This window comes from Podarcis muralis, chromosome 2 (assembly GCF_964188315.1).
Source record: "Podarcis muralis chromosome 2, rPodMur119.hap1.1, whole genome shotgun sequence".
Taxonomy (NCBI): domain Eukaryota; kingdom Metazoa; phylum Chordata; class Lepidosauria; order Squamata; family Lacertidae; genus Podarcis; species Podarcis muralis.
The window spans coordinates 49,157,523-49,177,043 of record NC_135656.1 but is presented as its reverse complement, the minus strand read 5'-3'; the positions used below and the strand labels follow the sequence as shown (position 1 = coordinate 49,177,043).

At 39.8% G+C, this 19,521-nt stretch overlaps 2 protein-coding genes across 3 annotated transcripts in view; one reads left to right on the top strand and one right to left on the bottom strand.

Moving 5' to 3' along the window:
* Positions 1-19,521, bottom strand: part of KCNIP1 (potassium voltage-gated channel interacting protein 1) — a 477,263-nt gene that overhangs the window by 427,714 nt on the left and 30,028 nt on the right. The window lies entirely within an intron of this gene.
* Positions 1,370-19,214, top strand: KCNMB1 (potassium calcium-activated channel subfamily M regulatory beta subunit 1). 2 transcript variants are annotated; one of them, XM_077924436.1, is made up of 5 exons: positions 1,370-1,536; positions 8,491-8,660; positions 11,645-11,840; positions 15,297-15,356; positions 16,857-19,214. In XM_077924436.1, the coding sequence occupies exons 2-5, from the start codon at positions 8,524-8,526 to the stop codon at positions 16,947-16,949; spliced, it is 486 nt and encodes a 161-aa protein (XP_077780562.1). In that variant the 5' UTR covers positions 1,370-1,536; positions 8,491-8,523; the 3' UTR covers positions 16,950-19,214. The 2 variants fall into 2 exon arrangements, with proteins under 2 accessions (XP_077780562.1, XP_028573354.1); XM_028717521.2 differs by having other exon boundaries at positions 15,297-19,214.

Sequence of the window (19,521 nt, the reverse complement as noted above, 5' to 3'; positions counted from 1 at the left end):
AGAATTATTTGCAGCTATTCAGAAGCCAGGCAAGGATGTAGCCATGTCCTCACTTGACAACCATAACAGAATTGTGAACATTCTGTGACCTAAACCCCTCTGTGGAGCTCAGCAGCACCTCTTAGAAGTCTCTGTGGCCAACAAAATTGCAGCAGGATTGTACCAATGCTCATCTATGCAACCACATTTGCACTACTACTGGGATTTCAACGAGCAACGCACGTGTTATAGCAAACAGCTAGGAACATATGGAGTACTCAGCATAGCTTTAAACAATAAACAACAGTGGTTTTAAAAACCAACAATGATGGTCACCAGTGGCCCCACCATGAAAGCAGCACACACTTTACCGTAGCACACATGGCTCTAGGAGGGATGTTTTCTTTTTTAAAAAATTGGATTCTTATTTGAAAGATTCCCACTGAATTTTTTTTTAGTATCCAAAATCTTATTTCCACCACTAACTTAAACTCCAAGGTATAGCATTAAACTATGACCAATCAAGTCCCTTTGCATCAACATTTGCACCCATCGACACACACAAACGGCTCTTTGAGACTCCCTTTAAATACCCAGCCTTGAAATGACAAAGCATAGGGACTTAGTAACCTAAATCCCCACAATAGTTTTAGCCCTGTTCCTTTCTTCCTTCTCTATCTATCTTTGAAAAGCTAACGTTTTAAAGTTATGAAGCCAATTACTTTTAAGGTGTGAGTGTCTCCCAATAGTTGAAGAGATTTTGCAATAACTAGACATTTCCCCTAACTGGAAAAGAGTATAGCAACCAGGATATAAGAGCTAATACTGAATTTGGGCAAACCTTTGACCCAGCCTTGAAGGAACAATTGAATCTAAATCTCTTTCTGAAGTCCCTCTTTTTGCCATTTGCTTAATTTTTAGTGTCTCCCGCTGTTCAGGGTGTGCTCTCAGGAGCAGAAAGTAATTCCGGAGACAGCAATGAAAGCAAAACTTTCTCTGGATCTAACAATTTCATATTCTGATCTTTATTCAATCTTTATTACTCGGATTTATAGCAATGCATAATTAAACAAAATTCTCATTACAATGATGCAAAATTATAACCTGGTTATGATTCTGCAGGAAGATCTAGCTTAAAATTCATGTTTGAAAATATATTTTCATTTAATTGAGGAAACCAATATACAATAATTTGACACAGGTACCCCCAAACAGGCATCTTTTAGAGATCTACTGCATTTAGTACAAATGAAAATAGGGCCCTAGGTTGGAGTTGTTCATAACATTGTGGGTCAGCTTAGAGTCTGCAGCAATTAATCTTTAAAAGACTGCACACTTCCATACCTTACCATTTATGGTAACAGAAATCTCATAATAAGTGAGCTAAGCTAAAAGTCCAGTCCCAGCAATCAGGGCACAGAAGTTTCGTGTAATGTAGTTTTTTCAGCAGTGGATTTGCTGCTGCTTGATTGCTAATATGGAACAGACTCGGGATATGTCAAAAACATTATGAACACAAGACCTTCTGGGCAAAGACTTTACCAATTCCCTGCAATCGTAAGTAATATTTCAGAGAAGTTTGTTTACCTCTTTGCAATCCTTTGCTGTAGTTTTGGTGTGTGGGTGTTTTAACAGAACAATTCTAAATTTTCTGAAGCACCCCCCACCCCATCTAGATAGCAAATACATTTCAGAAATATTGCAAACAGCAGTGGACAAAATATATATATCAATTTTTGAGTAATGGACAAAAAAAGTCACAGGAGGAAATGTTTCATTGAATCCTTTGCTTATATAAATCATATAGGGACTGGGAAAAATAAAGTGAATAATATATGCTAAGATCTTGTGAACTGCACAGTGTGAAGGCATCATTGTGAGGGTCAATGCTCTAGCTTCGTCTAAATGAATATCCTTTGCTTCAGCAATGAATTTTTCTCAAGGAATTCAGTGAATTTGATATGCCCATACCTAGTTTATTTTTTCTGTGGATTTGTAGTCATTAATTTTTGGTTAAGAATACTAAATGGAAAAAGCCCTTTCATGGCTGGGAATGAACCAAGAGCCACTTTAGAAGTTTGTTTGGGTTGTTTTGCTTTTTATTAAAAGACACATTTTTATTACATGTATCTTAGAGCTTTTGTGATAGAATGGGTTAAGAGATTAAATAAAGAAACCCAAAAAGTCACATGTGAATAATCCTGATAACATTTATTGCAGGAAATCATATCAAATTATAAAACAAAACAAAATAAAGCACTCAGTGCAAAAAGTATGCAATACCAACCCAAAACAAGACGAACACAAAGAAAAGCCAAACCAGGAGGCAAAGAATAAAGAAACAAAGTTTAAAAAAGCAGAACTGAAGTTTGTTGTCATTCCTCAAAGTGTCTGAAAGTTACAAACACACCTTCATGACACCATGTTATTTTGTCTACAAAAGTAGTTGTTGTGTCTGTTTACAGAGGCCCTGTGTTATTCTTCCCATCTTGTGTCACTTAAGATTTATTTCTAGGACAGCATCACCAGACAGCACCTACAAGGTAACAATTCACATAACAAATTTATGGAGGAGAACTCAAGGGAGCGTGTACTGAGCTTTGATTCAAATAGGTTACAGAAATAAATTCTCCTTATTCCTCATGTTATGACTGTAGGTCATGCATAACTTTGCTGACTTGGAGATCGACATGGCTTGTGATGTCCCCACACCCCCAACAATCCGCAGCCCTATGAGGCTGACTTGCAGAAATTCAAGCAGTTCTTGCCCTACAACCAGAGACGTCACTGAAAAGAACTATCACAGGAAATGGGTTTCCTCTGGGGAAAATAGAACTCTGTATCTAAAAGTTAAAATCCACCATAGAAGCTGAATCCACAGGTCGAGCGTAATATGAAGATTATCATGAGTAGCAGCAGAGTTGCATGATTACATACAACATGCATAAACAATAATTCCCAAACCCAACAACATTCAGCAAGGCCACAAAAAGTTAGGATTCAAAGTCCCTAGATGTAGCTTTGGAAATTTTAGCATTGCTTCTTTTAACATTTCTTCAGCTTATTTACTAAAAGACAAGCTTATCTCTAAGTCAGAACTGAAATTACCTCAATGTACATTTAGGGTTTTCATCACAGACATTATTCTTTCACTGCTTTAAATTCCACAATGTATTTGTGTGCACAAACACAAAGCTTGGGAATGAGGTTCTATTTAAACTCTCTGTTGACATTTTAAATTCAATCAATTTATATAATTTCAACAACAAAAAGCAGCCCCCCAGCAGCTGAGCAGAAAGTTAATTTGTAGGATTGCTAAACCATTTGTGTGCGTGCACTAAACTTAGACACAGGAATGAGCAGGCTATGAATTGTTTTGTCAGTATAAACTAGCAAAGTTAACAGAATGTCTGCAAACAAGGAAGAGCATGCAAACATGCGCTTTGAGTCTGGCTGCATGTTGCACGCATTACAAAACCAGTCGTTCATGTAGTTTTATTTTGTTCAGGAGCAGCTGTATCTGGAGGGGTGTTTGGAAAAGAACAACAGTGTATATTGGCGGGGAGGGGAAAGTGCTTCATAATCACCCCAAGCCACTTTTCCGCCTGCAGGGTCCTAAGGCTAGATGGGAGCAGTTGGGGGACCATTTGATGCAAAGCCAAGCAGTGGTGACTGAGGGGTTCATAACCCTTGTATTTCCTGGTGCTTCACCACCAGGGCCTGTGCTACCACAGGACTTTCTGAGGCAGTCGCCTTAAGTGGCATTTCAGGAGGGGCAGCAGATTTGCATCTGGGTGCCATGCTTGCAGAAGTGAACACCTCTTCCTCCTCCCTGAAAGTGAACTAGATTTTTGTCCAACACTTGAGATATTCTGAGGCCCTTCTTTGTGTGCCTCCTCCACAAGAGATCTGGAGGGTGGCACCTGGTGCTGTCATTATACACCTTTAGGCACCAGGCAAAAACGTTCCTCTTTAAAGAGGCCTTTGGCTGATTCACATCCAATGCCCTTTTAAAAGGGGGGTTATTGGTTTGTTTCTGTTTCTATTTTGATTATGTGTTTGTGGTTTTATATTGTGATTTTATCCTGTAAACCACCCTGAGACCTGTGGGTATAGGGCTGTATCCAAATTCAAGAAATAATAATGATGATGATGATGATGAAGAAGAAGAAGAAGAATGTAGCAGCGTAGGTATTATTCCCCCCTCCACTCTAGTATTTCCCACTATGTGGACATCCTGATATGGTGATTTCAAAGTCAGGCTTAGGGCATCCTCCCAGTGTTCAGACTCATCACTGTCTTCCTGCACTGCTTTAATTTTCTGTCTCTGAGTTTCCTTGACAGGGTTTGAAAATCAGTTGGGTTTAACTCTATAAGGTTCAATTTAGATGTTAAACTTTGCATATTTTATTGTTGTAAGCCACTTGGTAATATAGATGGTGAAAAGACCTGTATACATTTAAATAAATAAATCAGAAGACAGAGTTTGATAAATATCCATAAAAGTGGGATTAGGCCTACATGGGTGGTTTAAGGTAAGGTGACCATATTGCAGAACTGGAAAGGACTTTAAGGTCCATAACCAGGGATGCTGGGGTGGTGTGGCTGTGGCTTCCAGGATCTGGTGAGATCACACAGAAGCATTCCTTGGATTCTGCCAACTGAGGTGGCTGCCTCAATCTGCTTCCTGGACAGGATGGCCCTGTCTATAACTATGCATAACTAACACCACATGACCCCATACACCTTCTAAACCTGTTTGGGGGGGTCCCCAAACTTCCTGAGTAGATTGAGGGGGCACCAGGGGGCACAGGAAGAAGAAATGAATACAGAATCTATGATTTTCTCTTCTTATTTTATCTCCTCTTTATTCCCTTCCTCACAGGCCCAACAGAGAACATCTGCCTTACAATGTCATTCTAAAGGACTTGCATCTACATTGTTATAGGAATGTCCATCACTGCTCAAAACCTTAGTAATCAGCTATGGCGGCTCATGTTTTTTAAAGATGATGACTGGTTCTTGAAAATACAGAGGGACTGTGTCTGAATCGCAATGAATTCCTTCCCTTCAAACTTTCTCTTCTGCTAGGTCAACTTTGCAAAACTCAACACTTCACAGTTAATGAAGCTGCTGAATGCTGCGATTAAAAATATTTTGCTTCTAGATAAAACTAACCCAGTCCCTAGAAAGATGGAAAGTTTTGCTACCCTGGGAACAGTCAACATTATCTCAATATTTCTAGCTTTTTCTGCTAACCTAGTAGTACAATGCACCAGAAAAAGAAAGTGTTAGTACTTATCTCTTCGAGTAGCAAAACTCATGTGAGCTTTAGAGAGACACGATCTTGTTAAGGCATTGTATACTAATTTCTAAACAATCTTGAAATGATGGAATAATACCACATGAGACAACAATATATCACTGAACCATTTCAAAGATCTATGATATTTAAACCAAAATGCATGGGATCTTCCTAGGACTGCTTTCATAACTCTCTCTCTCTCTCTCTCTCTCTCTCTCTCTCTCTCTCTCTCTCTCCCCACCCACACCCACACACACAAATCTAAAACTTGAGAACAATAAAAAAGCATATTGTGGCAGATACAGCATTGGTAGCAAAAGAAATACCCAATTTTAACAACTAAAAGCCTAGTAAAGCATTTTAAAGGCCTTGGCCTGGCACCAGCAGTGTTGCGTCATTTGCCCACACATGCGTGCCGAACGGGGGTGGGGGTTGGAGGTGTGAACAGAATCCACTGAGCCTGCCCAGTCCTCATGGCTAATGCCACCAGGTGGGCGCACACAGGGTACAGGGGATTCACGGAGCCTGTGCACCAGCCCAGCCCTCACCACTCAAGCCATGCGGGACCATGTTGTACCTCCTGCCTGCTCATGCAGGGAGGAGCCTGGCCTGCTCATGCAGCTCTTGGCAGGCAAATCTGTGAGTGGGTTGGGGATGTGGCAACGAGACCATGCTGGGCTCTGGAGCCCAGAGATCCTTGGCAGCAGGCAGGGTGAGATGGGGATCCCTGTGTGTGGGCACCTGGTTCATGCCCCCTAAAAACAGTGCACCCAGGGCCACAGTCCCCCCACACACGCATGCTACACCTCTGCCTGGCACCAAAAAGGTATCAGTGTTCATATTAGGTGAGCCTCACAGGGAAAGGAAATCCATAAATAAGTCACCAGCACTGAGTAAGCCTTCTGATGACAATAATCTCTGTACATGAGCAGGTTTCCCTTGCAGAACTTTTGTTCCTAACTATGTACAGTCTTACCTCGGGTTAAGAACTTAATCCGTTCTGGAGGTCCGTTCTTAACCTGAAACTGTTCTTAACCTGAGGTACCACTTTAGCTAATGGGGCCTCCCGCTGCAGCTGTGCAATTTCTGTTCTCATCCTGAAGCAAAGTTCCTAACCCGAGGTACTATTTCTGGGTTAGGGGAGTCTGTAACCTGAAGCGACTGTAACCTGAAGCGTCTGTAACCCGAGGTACCACTGCAAACTAGAGCTTTAAGAAGGTAGCACCACCAGCACTTTGAGATAAGTTCAGAAATAGTCTGGTCACCAATGTGGTGGTGGTGGTTGATAATGTATAATTAGTTATCCCTTAATCCAGGCATAGGCAAACTCCAGCCCTCCAGATGTTTGGGACTACAATTCCCATCATCCCTACCACTGGTCCTGTTAGTTAGAGATGATGGGAACTGTAGTCCCAAACAGCTGGAGGGCCGGAGTTTGCCTATGCCTGCCTTATCCCTGTCAAAAAAAACACTGAAGCTGCATTTTGAACTAGCTGAAGTTTTCGAAAGAATGTTCAAAGGCAGTCCAATTTGCAGAAAAGCACTAAAGGCTGCTCCATGCAGCAACAGGCTGGAGTTGAAAGCTTTTCCCCATTTCATCAAGGCAACTCATTTGACAGAGAGAGCAGCTGCACCAAGACACAAGTGGCTGTCCTCCCTCATAAAACAATAGGGGAGAGAGGTCACATCTCTCTCTCCTTATCCCTTTACTGCTTTAGAGGAAATACCATAACTTTCCTTTTATGCCACCACCTTCCTTTGCCAAAGTGGAGGAGGCAATGACAGAGACACCGGGAATCATTTCAGGTAGAAGTATTAATGCATAACTTACTTACCCCACATCCAAATCCAAAAGTAGAGCACTCAGTTACTGTGCCTGGAACTGGCATAAGCAAGATATAAGCCAAGAGAGGTGCCAGTATGTATTATTCCAGTGTCTGCAATGGAAATTATACAACTGCTTCTGTTGGCTGGATGTATTTTGTCTAACTCTGTTCACAGCAGGTTTAAATGACACGGTAGTTAATGCATTAGAGGCTGCTGGCAGATTCTCTGCACAAGTATACCCATCATAGTTATAAATAGCTTTAGGGCTTAGATGACACTGAGACACTGAAAAGGCTTAGTTCAAGTGAAAAAATCAAGCCTTAGGTAAATCACAATGAACCATGTTACCCCAATCAACACCACATGCATCAAGTAAATGCCCATTAAGAATAGATATCCCTTTATTCATAGGGACAGCCTAGAAAACAAATGTGTGAATGCAGTTAACATACCTGGGGGGGGGGGTCACGTTAGGAGAAGCTTGAGGAGCTGCAGGACAATGGGAGTGGAAAGCAAAGAAGTTGACTCTTTCACTCCATGCCAAAGTCCCAACAAAAATCACAGAAGCTGCAACTTGCCTTTCAAGGGAGAGTTGTTTAGATTTATTTATTGGCACTGATGGGAACTTCCCTTGAAATGCTTTAAAAAGATGTCAAGCAATTAATATCACATCCATTTTGGCCCACAGGTGCAGGTGAACACTGAAAATGAGTCATATTCACCTGCACTTTCTAATTCTAGCAGTGTTGAATCAAGCACGCTAAGGTATAACAGTATACAAGCCACATGAAGCAGCCAATGAATGAGATGAGAACCACTGACCACTACAACAAATAAAAAGACAACATGCATTTTTAATTTTGTTTTTAAGTTGTAATCATTTACCTTGTTTTTATTATTGCTTGTAAGCCACTCTGAGCCCGGCCTTGGCTGGGGAGGGCGGGGTATAAATAAAAATTATTATTATTATTATTATTATTATTATTATTATTATGCATCTGTCCCTGATATGCCTGCTGCATCCACAAACGAAGCATACCAGACCAGCTTTGTATGTGCAGTAAAACTCCAAAATTAACCAAACAGTATGTGACAGGCAATTAAGTCACACACAAACATAGATATATATTAGTCTGAGTATCTGAAATTTGGATTTTAATATTATCCCTGAATATGCAAAATTCATTCAGTGAATTGCTTTCCGGCATGCTACTGGGTTTATTTTGGAGTTTTGCTTCTCAGTAAATAAGAATGCGTAGATTTTTTTAAAAAACCACAAATTATCCAAGCTTTGCAAGATGAGGATGAATTCTTGAGTATGTTGAACCACCACAATGGTAAAACTGATTGCTTCTGTTATTTATTTTATTTTTACACAGAGATAAAGGCCACAGAATCCATCACCGTAAATCATGTTGGGGAAAAAGCCGGTGACAGCACAGAAACGAGGGGAGACCAGAGCACTCTGCCTGGGCTTGGGAATGGTAGCATGCTCAGTGATAATGTATTTCTTTATCGGAATCACCATTGTACCCTTATACAATAAAAGGTAACTGGGCTTGTTGAGCAGGCACGTATGTGGTTTCCTCCTTCAGCATTTGGGACTATCCCAACATGTAGAATGCATTCTGGGTCTCAGTGTCACAGCCTGGTCCAGTCCATTTGGAATATTAAATTTTGTGATCTAGGCCTGATTTCAACATTGACAGTAATAAAATTTGCAATCTTGAAGATTGAGCCAGTGCTTCTCTCCACGTGAAACAATGTATGTTGTGTATAGAACATGCCACACAAAGACGAGCACTCTGCAATTTCCATTATTCTTTCCTCTCAAATTGAGGAAGAGAAACCACACAAACATGTTTCCAAATGTCCGTATCACACACTTCTTATTGCGGAAGCGAACAATGTGTTCCCCACAACTGCATGGCTGGCTGAATTAAGTACATCAGCCTAACCATAGATAATTCTGGACATTAATGTGTTCTAAGAACTGAAATTCTATTTCACTTAGGAAGCACTTAAGGCAGGATGTTCATTAACTATCCATTCATAACAGACCTTCATTGCTAAATATGCCTAATCAAATTTCTGTCTACAGAGAAGTTAACTTGGAATTGCTTAAATGGCAGGCGCTTTAGCTTCTGGAGCAAGGAAATATGCTTATCCTTGCTGTCATGGCTCAGATCAGAACCGTCATGGTGTTCCCCATTATGACAGTGATAACGTTTCAAGCTGGCCACAGTTAACTAACAAATATTGGGCACAGCCAGTGAAGTGAACTGTGCATATTTTGAGAAAGGAATTAGCTTATCTTAAATTTACCCTGGCACTGTCATTTCATATACCATGCACACCCACCCTCTTTTTCAAACAGTAAAGCTATTTGTGCAAATTCCACCAGCACTTAGGAAATTCCACCAGAACTTAGAGTAGCATCTGTTTTTTGGGAGGTAAGGGAATACTGCTATAATAAAAACTTTATTTAACAACAGCCAGATTTTAGGAGGGGAGGGCAGAGGAGACTAATACCAGAAACCAAACAATCAGGGATGAATGTATGTATATTACATTTTTCCAACTCTGCCAGTAAGATATGGTTATAAAAAGGCGAGTTGGGATTCAAGTGATGCTGTGGTCTACACCACCGAGCCTCTTGGGCTTGCCAATCAGAAGGTTGGCAGTTTGAATCCACACGATGGAGGGAGCTCCTGCTGTTCTGTCCTAGCTTCTGCCAACCTAGCTTCTGCCAACCTAGCAGTTCAAAAGCACACCAGTGCAAGTAGATAAATAGGTACCGCTGCAACAGGAAGGTATATGGTGTTTCTGTGTGCTCTGGCAATCATCACGGTGTCCAGAAGCAGTTTAGTTATGCTGGCCACATGACCTGGAAAGCTGTCTGTGGACAAACTCCAGCTCCCTCAGCCTGCAAAGTGAGATGAGCGCTGCACCCCATAGTCGCCTTTCATTGGACTTAACTGTCTGGGGGTCCTTTACCTTTACCTTTGTTTTAGCAAAAGGCAGCAAAGAAATGTGCAGCAACCACATTTATTAAGGGATATTTCCTCCCCAAGCCCTTTTCTCAATGCCTACCCACAAGCCTCAAGATAAGCCCTTGCATTTGCACCTTGGCAAACCTTTGCATCCTCTATGTATGTGAGGCGTATGTACGTGAGGTGTGGCTTGTAGCATCTTCATTGTTCAGCTTCTGCCATATGCTAGAGACACACCTCTTTACCTTGGGCTCTTGACAGTTAAGGTGTTTCATTTTCTGGGATCCATCTTTTTGACTGAATTTGTATTCTGTTCCACCTGGAACAGTTTTATGTATATTCTCATTGTAATGGTTTTATTTGTTTTCTAATTGTATATTCTATTGCTGCAACCTGCCCTTGAGCCATATAGTGAAGGCCAGACAAGAAACCTTATTTAAATAAATAAATAAATAAATGTAAGATATAGACTGCTCCCAGTTTGTTATCAGTTGACAACAGTCATATATAGAATTGAGGATGCAAAGGTTCATTAACAGCACCTGAATATCATACACCACAATTTACACACTGCTGTAACACAGTTGTAAATTGAACCTCATCTCAAAAGTAGTTGTATTGAATGAAGATAATTTCTATAATTTCAAAATATAATTTATTAGATAAATCAGTGGTTCACAAAGGGTGTGGTGCGCTATACTGGTGTGGCAGGAGAGGATGGCAAGTGAGGCGGGAAGATTCAAAGACAATATAAAAAAATGAAATATTATAGTAACAAAATAATATTTTTTTATATACAGCCATGCCTCTCTTCAAGAGCATTGGCTATTCTTCTACAGTCCTTCATGACATATTATTATGAACAGCGATTTTCAACTCTGACAAATATGAAAGAAAAAAAAAGAAGAAAGACTTCTTTGTGTTTATGAGGATATGAGAGTTTGTCTCAAATTAGACCTAATATAAATAAGATTGCCCGGCAAAAGCAAGCTCAAATGTCTCACTGAGTTTGTATACATACTTAAGGTACATATTTAAAATGCTTGTTTATAATTATATTTTGGTAATGATCCATGTTCTTATGCAGCTGCATTGTTTTATATTTTCTGGATGTCCCATGATCATATTATAAAGTTGCTGTGTTCTATGTTATAAATCAAGCACTGCTAGAAGTTGTTTATTTTCCCCCCAATGTATTTTTTATCAATTAAAAATTTGGTGTGCATGAGCAAATTTTTATTCTGAAACTGTGGCCCAGAGTAAAAAAGCTTGAGAACCACTGAGAAAAATTTCTAAATTACATACTTTGCCATAGAATTCATCAACATAATCCATTAAACTTCAGTTTCTTAACAATACTGCTTGCTGCATAATTTGCAAAAAGTGACATTTTAAAATATTTGCCGGAGTTCAGCCTGAAATGCTATGGAAATGAATGAAGTAGTTGAATATTTAAGTAGTACTGGGCTGAAGTACATGGCTATAACTCTGGAAAGCTGTGCATTTAAAAGCAGGAGGGGGGTCTTATTTGTTTTTACAGTGTCTGGACCAATAAAGGTATATGCGAACTGAAAAATGCCAGCATCAAGGAACAGCAGCAGTGTTTATTCAATGATGGCTCCAGTGATGAAAATAAGTTTCAATATCCTTGTCTGGACATCATGGTCAATTTGACACCTGTCGGGCAGGTGGTAAAGCTTTATCACCAGGAGGAGACCGTGTTCAGAAACCCCAAGGTTTGAGTTATATTCATACCAATCTACATACCAATGTCAAAATCCAGATATTCTCCAGTGCACATATAGATAACATAAGCATAACGCCATTGCTCCTGGTCACGCAGAAGTAAAAGATTTCCCCAAGGAAATCTGACTCTGATACAGTTTCCTAACCCTGGGCCAGGTGACGCTAGATGTGAGATGCAAACAGATTCAAGCAAAAATTTATCTATCCCTGCTTCCGCAGGCAAAAAGTAGCATTTTGGCCAAGAGCCTCTCTTCTACCACATTATACAATCCTTTAATTATGCAGAATTTATAAACTATGGTTAGGGATGGCAAAATCTGCCATATCCCAGGGCTACGCTGGACAATCCGCATGCATTACTTGCACACTCAATATGTGTGTGTGTGTGTGTGTGTGTGTGTGTGTGTGTGTGTGTGTATAGTGCCTAAATGACAATTGTGCTGATTCTGAAGATATGTGGCCAGTACGTTTTTTCTATTAAACAAAAAAAAGTTTAGAGGTACTCTCATTTTGACACAAGAAAATCACCATTTTATAGTTCAAATCAGGAAAAATAAATACAGTAAATGGACAAAAGTACAAAGATTCACAAAATGTTTATGGGTATGCGTACCCCTGCGTCTCCCCCAGAAAAAAAGCACTGTATGTGGCCAGTACATGGGCCCAGAGGCTTTTAAACATTACACTGGCTGCATGGATTGCCTGCATGCTTCTGGCCATAGCTACTATTATAGGGATAAGAGAGAAATTCTCTGCAGTTCACATTTAAAGGCGAACCTACCTAATTTGCACTTTCAGAAATAAAAGATAATCTGAAAAACAGCAATCTTTAAAAATTTGTACTTTTCCAAAATTCGCAGTGCATTTCTCCAGCCAAGTAATGTACACAAAATACTGGGGTATAGTGACCATTAAATGCATATATTACTGAAAGCAACTTACAAAAAATGCATTATTTTAGGGGAAATTGCAGACAATTTTGTAAATTACTTTGAGATATCTCATAGTACACAATTCATAAAATAGCAGTGCAAACATGTATATCTTAACAAAAATTCTAATTAGAGGACTGCTAAATTGTCATGAGGACTTAAATTGCAAACTGATGCTGAAAAACAGAGCTATGATCTTAAGACTGCAAAGATGAGAAACAGAAAAATGGAAATTGATAGATTTGCCCATTCGGACCCCTGGGTCAGATTTGTCTCCAGCTTTGGAAGTTTCATATTCCTGAATACTTGGAATCGAAATCAAATATCAGAATCAATCTGCAGTTCTTGCAGAGGTATTGGTCTAAAATTCAACAAGACATTCAATAAATACTAAAATAACAACAACAACCATTTAAAAACATTTTGGCTTTTTGTAATTGTGCAGTGAATGTTTAAATAATTCATACACACATGAATTATGGGTCAGATATATGTTTTTAATTATCCATATCAGAAAAAAACCTGATATAACTCCTAAATCATAGGACCTAAGAAGCGGAGTGGGGGGTATTTTTTGCTTTTAAAAACAAAGCATTACTGACATTCTAAAACTCACAATTCCTGTTGGAATCAAATGGAGCCCATCTGAAATGTTCTCACAGCGTCAGAATAGCAAAGCAAAACTGAAGAAAATTGCTCATTCCTACAATATATCCAAACAACTTCAGTTTGAGTCATATAAGAGAAGCCATAAAACCTTTTCCAAATAGGGAATTACTATATTAAACAGAATTATTTTGCACATTCACTTGTTTGTTTTTAGCTGCATTTGTTATTAGTTTCAGTGTCTTACAGTAATTCATAGTCTAGCAGGAAATAATCCTATTTACATTGCATATCTAAAATTCCCTAGACAAATTAACAATAACAATTTCCCTAATGGAAAGCTCAACTTGTGCTTCAAGGCCATCAATAGTTGCTCACGTATTTTGTCTCAGGCACACAAGGACATTTAGAAAGGAATATGATTGCACAGAAATACTTGCTCATATTAGAATTACATCTTTGAAGTAAGTGATTTATAGGTCTCCATTACATTGTTGGTGCTGTTGGTTCTACTTTTCAGTTTAACATACAGGAGAGAGGTTTTTTTTTTTTTTTTTTTTTGTTTTTTTACATACCGGTACATAAAATAAAATGCTACAGTGAGCAGTTCATTGATCTTAAATTGTGCGGCAAAACTAGAAGTGCTATATATTTCTCCATTTCTAATATATAATCAAGTAAAATTAGATAAATTGTAAATTTATTATTATAATAAAATTTCTGATTGTCTTACACAAGGAAACAGGTTTGCTCCAACTGTCAAAAGTTTCATAATTCTGGACATCCTTTCTCCCCTTCTGTGTGACTGAGCTCTGTTAGTAGGGGTGGGTAACATGGAAGGGCAGTGCCACAGAGCTACTGTCCCAACAGCAGGGCAATGGTGAGGTTAGGTCTATGGGAGCACTGAGTTAGCTCTGCTGGTACACCTGGACAACACCAAGCTCTTCTTCCCTCTGCCCTATACTGCACTATCCAGGTAAGCAGCAGTGATGCCACTCTCAGTAGGGTGGCCTATGCCAACACCCACCCATACTGGTTACTGTTGTCTAATACTCATTTATTTTGTATTTCCCCCCAAGTCCTCAAAACATTTCACAAGCATTTAATAATCCTTACAATAACGCTGAAATGTAGGCCATTGTTATAACTCCCAGCAGATCATTCTGTTCTCAGATACTCTGTATTAGACATCAATAAAGGGGTAAATTCTATGTGTATTTAACTATGGTGAAATACTGAAAGTGAAATCCAGAGAGTCCTTGATACACTTTTGCACTACAAAATGTGGTGGTTATGATTCTCAGTGACACCTTCTTTCACACACCTATCCTAAAGGCATCACTGGCTGCCTGTGCTGTCAAGCAGAGTTAAGTTTTTGTTGCTACCTTATAAGGCACTGAACATTTTAGGACCAGGTTGTCCAAGAGAGCAGCTCCTTCCATAGAATCTAGCCCATTGCCTGAGATCAGGAGACAGCAACCTTACTGTAGTGTGCCTGGTAGTGATTTGTCTGGTGGTGACTTAGGGGAAGGTCTTCTCCAACTAGCACTTTCCTATAGTAGGTGCTCTGCTGGCTGGGTAAAACATACCTATTGGCAAATTCCATCCCCACAGCTATTCCTGCCCACCCAATTGCCATAGGAACCAATAATCCATTTGGGAGTGACTCCTGAAATTAGTCCTCAGATTGCTTGAGTTCTTCCACTTCGTTTCAAAAGAGCTTAGGTAAAATTCTGAGGGGAGCTTTTGGAAGTTCACCTCTCTCTATACAAAAGTAATGATAATATGTATATCAATGATCACAGCTGGCACTTATTGCCAGAAAGCAATATTGGTAAGCATACTTCTTTTCCTGTTATTGAGTAATTATGATTAACTGGTTTCCTGGGGTTTGTTTTGTTTCTGCAGTGCTCCTACATCCCCCCGACTCTGAAGAATTATACGGCAGTGCAAGAGAATGTAGAAAAAGTAAGACAAAATTTCACAGAAGCCCAGGTGTTTTATTGTTATTATGATCCATCAGGACAAGAAGCCACTGTCCTTTTATACAGACAATATCTTCCAGAGTTCCTTTTGTTCACTTTTGTCTGGCCAAGTCTGATGTTGATTGGTGGAGTCCTGATTATTGTCCTGGTGAAAATAAGTCAGTATTTTTCTATACTCTTAGCTCCACAGTACAGAACAGGTATATAGAATGTCCCAATGTTTGCCTGTATCTTACATTCACATCTATATCCAAGACAAGCTGTGAACAATTTCTGAAGTTTATTCACTGTGAAGTAACAAGGTAGGAAGCTTAAAGGACACACGGATAAGATTCAGAGCTGGAGGCCATCCAAATGAGACACATTACTGTGCTGCTTTTGATCAGATAAGACTTGCAGAGTCAGCTTTTGTTCATATTTCAAGTTCTGAATTGTTCCATGATCAGAAAGCTGGGCAAGGAAATTGGCTATATTCTCACATACACTACTGTTGAAACTGTGGCTACTCAGAACATTTTACAGATTGAAAACACCAGTTATTTTGGGCCAACTTAGCACAGACTTCCATGTAAGCATAGGCACGAGTCCTTCCTTGTACACTATGAGGGCTAGATTTTAAAACTAATTAATATGACAAAAAGAAAGAAAGAAGCTATTTAACATGATGTGGAAAATGGAAGAACATTCATGTCCTGCCATCTGCTCCTCCTCCCCAAAGAAACCCAAATGAATATTATATTGTTAGGATGCGACATTTGCAACCGAAATTATTCAACACCCATTGCAAATCAGGTTTATTATCAAAATTTATAGATTTTCACCCCCAAAAAAATCAGCAATGAAGATTTTTGCAATGATCAAATCAAACAAAAGTCATTGAAATAGCGCAGCACAATGGATGCTTCGAGTGATTTCCCCAAGTTCAGCTGAAATTGCAACTTCACCAGCTTTGAAAGCAAGCACTACAAGCAACTCAATGTACTGGTAAATTACCACAATGCACTGTTGCAGCTGTTGTCATTACCTGTGCATTAAGCTAATATTTAAAGCTTCATTGCTCACTGAAGACCAGTTTGTGTGTTCATGTGCTACCTAAATCTATAACAAGCATATACATGGAGCCCTCTTAATAGCAGAGTCTGAGTACCAGGCCAAAGGCAACCTTGGGAAAGACATAATGGAGAGCAAGGCTATTAGTGGGGGACTCTTCCAGCATTACTGGGAAACCCTTATTTTTCCAGGGTTTCAGATCATACAGTCATGGTTGGTTGATTGGTTGACAGGCATCCATCTCTCTCAGAAGACAGTGGAAGAGTACACCTTTGGAGGTGAAGTCAAACTTTTGGAGACTTAGAGCACCTGCTATGACTGTACTGGCTGAAATGGAAGATACCCATTTTGTGCAGTTGGGGAAGATGAAGGCCTCTGGTTTGCTGCTGCAGATGCACCATGGTGTTTCTTCTTTCTGTGTTCCTCCCAGCAGTCATTCCTCCTCTGGTCACTGCTGTGGATACATGACCTGACTGTGTCCTGGCACTGCAGCCGCATGCAAGGGATTCCCACACAGGAGGGTTAATGTTGCCAGCCTTCGTGTCAGATTTGCAGACAACTATGTAACACAGAGCTGGTCTGCCAAAGGTCCAGGTGCCTGAAACCAGCTCCCCATAGTGCATACCCTTGAAGATCTTCCATTCTGTGGACATTACCAAGCTAGCACAGATGTTGCTGATACAGGAGTGCAAACATGCTGGGAATGTGGGCTTGGGAGAGCACATCTTTCTTTGAGATTCTTTCCTGCCATGTAATGCCCCAAATCTTCCTGACACAGTGCATATGGGATGCATTGAGATGTTACTCCTGGTGGGTGTAAGTTATCCACGTCTCAGTTCCGTAAAGCATTGTGCTCAACACACAGGTCTTGTATCCCTTTAGCTTGGTATTGGTTGTTAGCATTGCATTCTCCCATAAGCTTTTGGAGAGGCTGATTCATATACACAAATATTCAACACAGCCAGAGAGCCATTTAATTCAATGTTCATATATTGGGGACAGGACCTGCAACCATACTGTGCAGGAGTGGAGTGAAGATTTTTTTTAAATGACGAAATAATATGAAAATGTGGAGAGCTGGACTTAATACAGGAAGAACGAAAAACCAAGAGAAACAAAAATTGACATATTTACCCGTCCTTCACCATACCTCAGTGATAGAGCACATGAGGTGGTTGGTGGTTAGAGTAATTCAGATTTCATTTTTAATTCTATAAGAAGGGGTTTTTTTAAAGCAGCAAATACAGCACAACACAAAACCCACACATGGATTCCCCCCTATTACAAAAGACTTTCAAGTTTTTTAGCTTCAACCTATTATGATTAAGTGACTAAAATTAAAGAACAAAATTACAATCCACAAGGTGTGTCAAATACTTCTAGATTCACAGTTGCTGAATTAACTGGCTGTTATTTAAGCAGTTGTGGGGGCTCTTAATAACCCTGGGCTCAGCTACAGCTCAGGTATTTGATCTTCTTTTTGCTTGGTCCCACGCAGTGCCAAGAAAATTGCCTGTCATAGCACTGGCCTCTGCAGATGGAATTCTCTCTGTGTTTATTACTGCCTATTGAGCAATGCAAATCAAAACAGCACACCATTCATGTTTAGTTACACAGGTTAGTACTCATAATGCTTATGCAATTAGCATTTGGAAAGAAAGCTATAGCCTCAAAGGAGTTGCTGCTTTCCCCAAATATGATCAGAGCAACACCATCACCTCCCTGTTTCTCTAAGCAACTTACACTTCTGTGGTTTTATTTTGGTGTTTCACAGTTGAGTGCAAAAGGTGTCAAGAAGTTAAAGAACATTATTTCACAGCTCCCATGTGTGTGTGTGGGGGGGGGGGGGAATCTGTACTTTTAATGGTTAAAACCAAACAAGGGGTCTGCTTCAAAAAGTGACAAATTTTACACCATTTCCTGCATGCAAGAGCTTCTCATGTAGAGAAAATACATGCATGGATTTATTGTATGCGACCACCATATATTATTTTAGTAATGTATGCAGTCAACCAAATAAAGCCGTGTGATCATTACACACAGCAATACACACACAGGTTCCACACCAATTCCTACATTTGTATGTGCAGTGGTACCTCGGGTTAAGTACTTAATTCGTTCCAGAGGTCCGTTCTTAACCTGAAACTGTTCTTAACCTGAAGCACCACTTTAGCTAATGGGGCCTTCTGCTGCTGCCGCATTGCCGGAGCACGATTTCTGTTCTCATCCTGAAGCAAAGTTCTTAACCTGAAGCACTATTTCTGGGTTAGCAGAGTCTGTAACCTGAAACGTATGTAACCTAAAGCGTATGTGACCTGAGGTACCACTGTATTTTTATTTTTAATGTCACCACTCATCCAAATAGATTCAGATGGAAATTCAGTCAGGTATTAAGTCAGAAGTCTAAAATTGTTCCCCTATCTCTTCACTCCAATCTCCTCTGGGTGGTCAGTGTAACCAAGGGATGAAGTGCCAAGGTGGCATATGATTTTTTGAAAAATTATGAATTGATACCTTAAAAACAACCATGAAAACAGATTGAACATCAATATATTCATTGCAAATCACTAAATATATCTGCCTAATATAGAACTAGCATACTTCCCACCATTTATTAGATGGAAATTGGGGCATGCTCACAGTGTCATATCAAGGTTCACAGCCCAAGCTGCCCTTGGTCAAGACTAAGCTCTGTCTGCTGTATTTATCAATCCTGCAAGAACTTGTTCTGTACTCTTTTTAAAACCAGTGTGTTTTTCTCTTTTTATTAAAGATAACCATTTTTAAAATATAGCTGTCCTATAATCTGCTTTAAACAGTTGGAAATGAGCTCCATCAGCATGTGAAGTAGCAAACAGTGAACTAGGTATATGGGCAGGCTGTTTGGACCAGTGAAACCGACCACCTGTCTCCTTGATCCTTGCCCATCCTGGCTCCTAAAAGCGAGCTGGGAAGCGTTGGGCGATGAGCTCCCACAGGGTGGTGAATGCCTCCCTCTGTGAGGGAGTCTTCTTAGACTGGCTTAAAGAAGTGGTTATTAAACTGCTTCTTTAAAAAATGTATTCACTCCCATCATTCAAAAAGCGTATTCACTCCCA

Bases quoted from the DNA above. Each gene is read 5' to 3' on its own strand.
- KCNMB1 (XM_028717521.2), top strand. From the start codon at position 8,524: ATGTTGGGGAAAAAGCCGGTGACAGCACAGAAACGAGGGGAGACCAGA. The intron at 8,661-11,644 runs GTAACTGGGCTT...TTGTTTTTACAG, and splicing joins GTACCCTTATACAATAAAAG to TGTCTGGACCAATAAAGGTA. The intron at 11,841-15,296 runs GTTTGAGTTATA...TTGTTTCTGCAG, and splicing joins CCGTGTTCAGAAACCCCAAG to TGCTCCTACATCCCCCCGAC.